We start from the raw sequence: 4,832 nt of genomic DNA on the forward strand, positions 1-4,832 counted from the left end.
GGAGGTGTAAGTGAATTTTTATTGGGAAGGAAGTTGTCAACTCAAACAGCAGCAAATGAAGAATGCATAAATGAAACTCCCTGTTGTCACAGACGTAACCTCCAGAATATGTGACATAGGAGACATTTCAATCTGTGACCCCCAAGACTGGATGCATTAAGAGCTTTCCCATTCAACCCAACACTTCTGGATTCCTACTAAAAAGGAATATGCAGTAAGAGTATGGAAAAGTCGCTTCTGAAAGGATTACCCCCAAAGAAGGGTCAGAGAGGGAATGTAGAAATCGGGGAGTTATTATTACAATTACTTTAAATTGTAATGCACTACATTTCCATATCTTCACAGTAATACAAAACACAGCCACTTGCAGAACTGGTTCAGATTACTTAAATACCCAATGTACTGTCAGTCCTCTACACACGTGTCTGGAGTTACTCGCGTTTATATGAAATGAAGCTATTGATACTTTTCTACAGCAGTAACTGCACACCAGGAAGGCCGAGACAACACAAATCAGGGGATGGAGTTTTCCCAAAGCTGCAGTGTGAAAAGACTATAAACAGTTGATCCCATACACATGAATAGGCTTCCTTGCTAGAGGAAATCCAGGTGAAATAAGGAATGGAGATGTAAAAAGGTTTTCTTGAGGGACAAAGGACAGCACCGTGGATGCCTTTAGTTTTCGGCCCCCTCCGCTGCATCACATTCTTCTCCTGCACTGTCCGATGTCCATAATGTTAAGTTGTCTCTAAGCAACTGCATGATGAGGGTGCTGTCTTTGTAGGAGTCTTCATTCAGTGTATCAAGCTCTGCGATGGCCTCATCAAAAGCCGTTTTAGCCAGTGTGCAGGCAAGCTCTGGATTATTAAGGATCTCATAGTAAAATACAGAAAAGTTAAGGGCCAGACCCAGGCGGATTGGATGTGTAGGCTGCATCTCTTTCTTGCTTATATCAAATGCCTCTTGGTAGGCTCCTTGGGAATTATCTATCGTTTGTTTTCGATCATCGCCACATGCTACTTCAGCAAGATACCGGAAATAATCTCCCTTCATCTTCAGATAGAAGACCTTACTCTCTGGAGTAGTTGCATTGGCTATTAAATACTTATCCAACAATTCCAGGACCGTGGTGCAGATGGACCTCAGCTCCGACTCCACTTTCTCCCGATAGTCCTTGATCAGCTGCAACTTCTTGTCGGAGGTGTCGGTCTTCTGCTCGATGCTCGAAATGACCCTCCAGGCGGACCGGCGGCCCCCGACCACGTTCTTGTAGGCCACCGACAGCAGGTTGCGCTCCTCGTTGGACAGCTCAGCGCCCTGCTCCGTCACGGCTTTCATGCAGGTGGCCATGTCGTCGTAGCGCTCGGCCTGCTCGGCCAGCTTGGCCTTCTGGATCAGCTCGGTCTTCTCCATGGCGAAGTGAGGGCGAGAGCCGAGCCGGATCCGGAGTCCTCCTTCTAGTCTCCGCGGCCGCGACGAGAGTCCCTAAGCACTATTTTAAATGATTTATATATACTCATTAATTTACTTACAATTGTGTGGAGGATCCAGTATCATTATTCCTCTTTACATAGAAGCTAAAGCCCAGAGAATTTTAGTTACTTTCTGTATATGATCTGAGCAGTGAATGTGGAAGCTGGGAAGCTACCCTATTTTCAGTGTCTGCTGTCAGAGTAAAGTTTGTAAAGATTAGAAATTCCAGGAAGAGAATCAATACTGGGGCCCAGACAGTGACTACTGGTATTTGATTATTAATATTTAAGGTACAACATTACAGCATTTTTTTAGGCAACTCTTAGAGACCAACCAGGGCCTCCAACATAAGTAGACAGCTTTGCTCACAGTAAAGCACATAGGCATGCACCCTGGCCCTGCAGAAAAAGTGGAAGGCCTGGCTCATTATAGAGACCAACCAGGCCCTTCAGCTAGAATGGAAGCTCCCAATCCCTGCAGGGATTAGCCAAACCTTCCTGCTAGGATAAAGGTATCATTTACCGTAGAGAATAGAACCAAGTCCTACAGACAAAGCAGAAGGTCTCATTCCTTTTAGAACACAGACTCAGACTTTCCAGCAGAAGAAAAGGTCTCCTTCTCCACAGAGAACACGTCCAGTCCTTCCAGCGGGAGTAGAAGGTGTCATTCAACAAAGAGGGATGAGTCAGCCGTTCGCTTGCTTCCTAGGGTTGCTGGAAAAGGGTAACATCATGGTATTTATTTATGATATTTGCAAATGGATGATTCTGCCTGGTAATTTATGGCAGTTTCCTGGACTTTTAATCACAGAAATGGCCTTACAAATAATTTCAGTCTGTCAGCACAAAATAAATAGATGGTATTTACCACATCAAGTTCCAAGTGCAAGTGGCTGGTAACATCTGGGCAGCAAAACAAATAGGATTAGGTAATTTTAAAAGCGCTTCATTTTTCACCCCTCCTTCACGTCTCTCTGTTTTTCATGTGATGCAGAGTGGAGTATGTGTCTCAATTAGAAGAAACAGGTCATGACTGCTCAGGCAAATGGAACCACTATTCTTCTGAGCCATGCTCTAATCTCCAGCTTAAGGTCAAGCTGTATGAATAAGAGGTTTCCTGAAAGGGAGAGCTTTTTTTTTGTTTGTTTGTTTGAACCAGTTCTTTCTCCCCACCACCATTAATGCCCACATTTAAAGTACACATGGCCAATTTTATTACTTTCCTAGGACACCAGCCCCAAATGAAAATGGAATGAAGTGCTTGCCAAGCAGGAGGACTAGAGTTTGATCCCCCTTAAACACTGGGTGGGGTATCTTGTGCTTGTAATCCCAGTGCTAGGGAGGCCGAGACAGGAGGGTATCTGGAGCTTGCATTTAAGGCTTCTCTGATAGTCCTCTGTTTTGTAATGTTTTGGGGACATTATTGTTTGACATGTGGTTACTTTGTTTGTTCGTTTGTTTTTCTAAAGCTGATGTAACAAATTGCCTAAACTTGTTGGCTTAAAACAACAGGATTGTGTCTTCTTAGCATCCTGGCCTCTGTAGCTTTGAAATCCAAGTATAGAGAGTACCATATTCCCAACACTTGAAGGTAAGCTCTTGAGTTCACCTGTAAATTGCCTGTGAGACCTTGGGCAATTCACAGACAATTTCTGACCCTATATTTTGTCATCTGTGGAATGTAAACATGGTTCCAGAGCAGTGCTCAGCGGTCCAGAGCACTGTCTGCTCTTGTAGAGGACCCAAGATCAATTCCCAGCACCCACAGGGTGACTTACAACCATCTATAACTCCAGCTGCAGAGGAATTGATGCTCTCTCCTGGCCTGCATGGACACTAGGCACATGCATGGTGCACAGGCATACACACAGGCAAGACACCCATGCACACATAATAAAACAATAGATTAAAGAAAACGGGAACCCATCCACCTAAGTGTGTTGTTGTAAAGATTTAGAGAGCTAATATAAGAAATGATCACAGCCGGGTTCTTGGGTTCCTGGAGAGACTGGCTAGTTGTTACAAACAGAAACACGGCATATCAAGTGGCAAACACTTGAAATATCCTTTCTCAGAAAATACACAGGACTTTTGGACTTGCCAGAATCTGAAATGTTGATGTAAAGGCTCTGTTAGTCCTTGCAGTAGTCTTGCCAAAATAAATAAGAGGCAGGATCAGTGCTGCCACTCTTGCCCTTCTTAGACAGACATCACTAATTGATCTCAGAAAGTTCTCGGAATGGGGCTCTAGCACCCTTTCAGGACAGTTGTTGAGATAGTCATTAGGAATTAGTCAGAATTGGCACTTAGGGCAACAATCTATTTTTCATTTGCCTAGACTGTTAACAAGGCTCCTGATGGAGTGTCCTAGTATCTGGTGACCTTACAGGGACATACAGGTAACCGTGTGCATCGTTTCTCTATACCTGGAAGCTTCATATAGAGGGCTGGTGTACGAAAGCTTTATTGACTTTATTTAAAACAATTTCTCTTCCGAAGAATTTATCATTATTACTGCTAGAAATCTTTAGGGAATGAGAGTGCAGACTTAATGCTTAGGAGATCAAGGGGATCTTGGAGTAGCAGCACACATACATTGCAGGTGAGGTCTCCCATAGATGTGGTTTGGGGGAACGACAACTTCCAGACACTACCCCCTCCTTAGTTCCTCTAACTTTAATTTTTAGTCCTAAAATCAGAGATTCCCCTCTTCTCCCGGGGGCGGGGAAGGGGGATCAGTTGTTCTACTCAGACCAAATAGAAAACAAACACACACAGCTGGCCCTTCCCACGTCTCCCCATACTGGATAGACATGAAGCTACATACATTTGCTTATCTTTTCCTTTCACACGTGGGCTTATTCAAGGTTTGGAAAAGGAATGGGCTGCAAAAAGGGCACCAATGTGTGTGAAGGAACGCTCTCTCTCTCTCACACACACACAGACACACACACACACATGCACGCACACACGCACACACGCACACATGTGTGCGCCACCCACATGTAGGTGGGGAGGGAGACTGAAATGAAAAAGGATGATTGAGAGAACTTGGCAGGGAAAGCAACTCCTTCCAACCATTTAACACGCCCACATTAATCCACTTGGGTGATCAAATGCCAACGACAAAGAGAGTTACAACTTTTTCCAGGTCAAGAAATGTAATTGCTTGGAGGAAATTTTTGGCAAAAATAAGGAGTAAAGCAAGCAAGGAGAGTCAGCAAAAGGCAGGACACGCTGTTTGGGCAGGTGGTGGACATCTTGCTTTTTTTCCATTTAAAGGGAAACGGTGGGGGGGGGCGTGCAGAAGTCGTTTTAGTTTGCACAAGTAGTAAAAACTGGTCGTCTCTCCACTGCCAG

The 4,832-nt window shown here is 44.4% G+C and overlaps 1 protein-coding gene across 1 annotated transcript; it reads right to left on the reverse strand.

Moving 5' to 3' along the window:
• LOC126500949 (14-3-3 protein theta-like) lies at positions 1 to 1,492 on the reverse strand. The gene has a single exon (XM_050141280.1). It carries the CDS (start codon positions 1,411 to 1,413, stop codon positions 676 to 678), a length of 738 nt encoding a protein of 245 aa, XP_049997237.1. The 5' UTR covers positions 1,414 to 1,492; the 3' UTR covers positions 1 to 675.
• Between the last annotated feature and the right edge of the window lie 3,340 nt (positions 1,493 to 4,832).

This window comes from Alexandromys fortis, unplaced genomic scaffold, assembly GCF_014885135.2.
Source record: "Alexandromys fortis isolate MF-2015 unplaced genomic scaffold, M_Fortis_MF-2015_v1.1 scaffold_7, whole genome shotgun sequence".
Classification (NCBI taxonomy): domain Eukaryota; kingdom Metazoa; phylum Chordata; class Mammalia; order Rodentia; family Cricetidae; genus Alexandromys; species Alexandromys fortis.

What these genes read in the sequence shown, in the direction of transcription:
- LOC126500949 (XM_050141280.1), bottom strand. Translation starts at nt 1,413, where the DNA reads ATGGAGAAGACCGAGCTGATCCAGAAGGCCAAGCTGGCCGAGCAGGCC.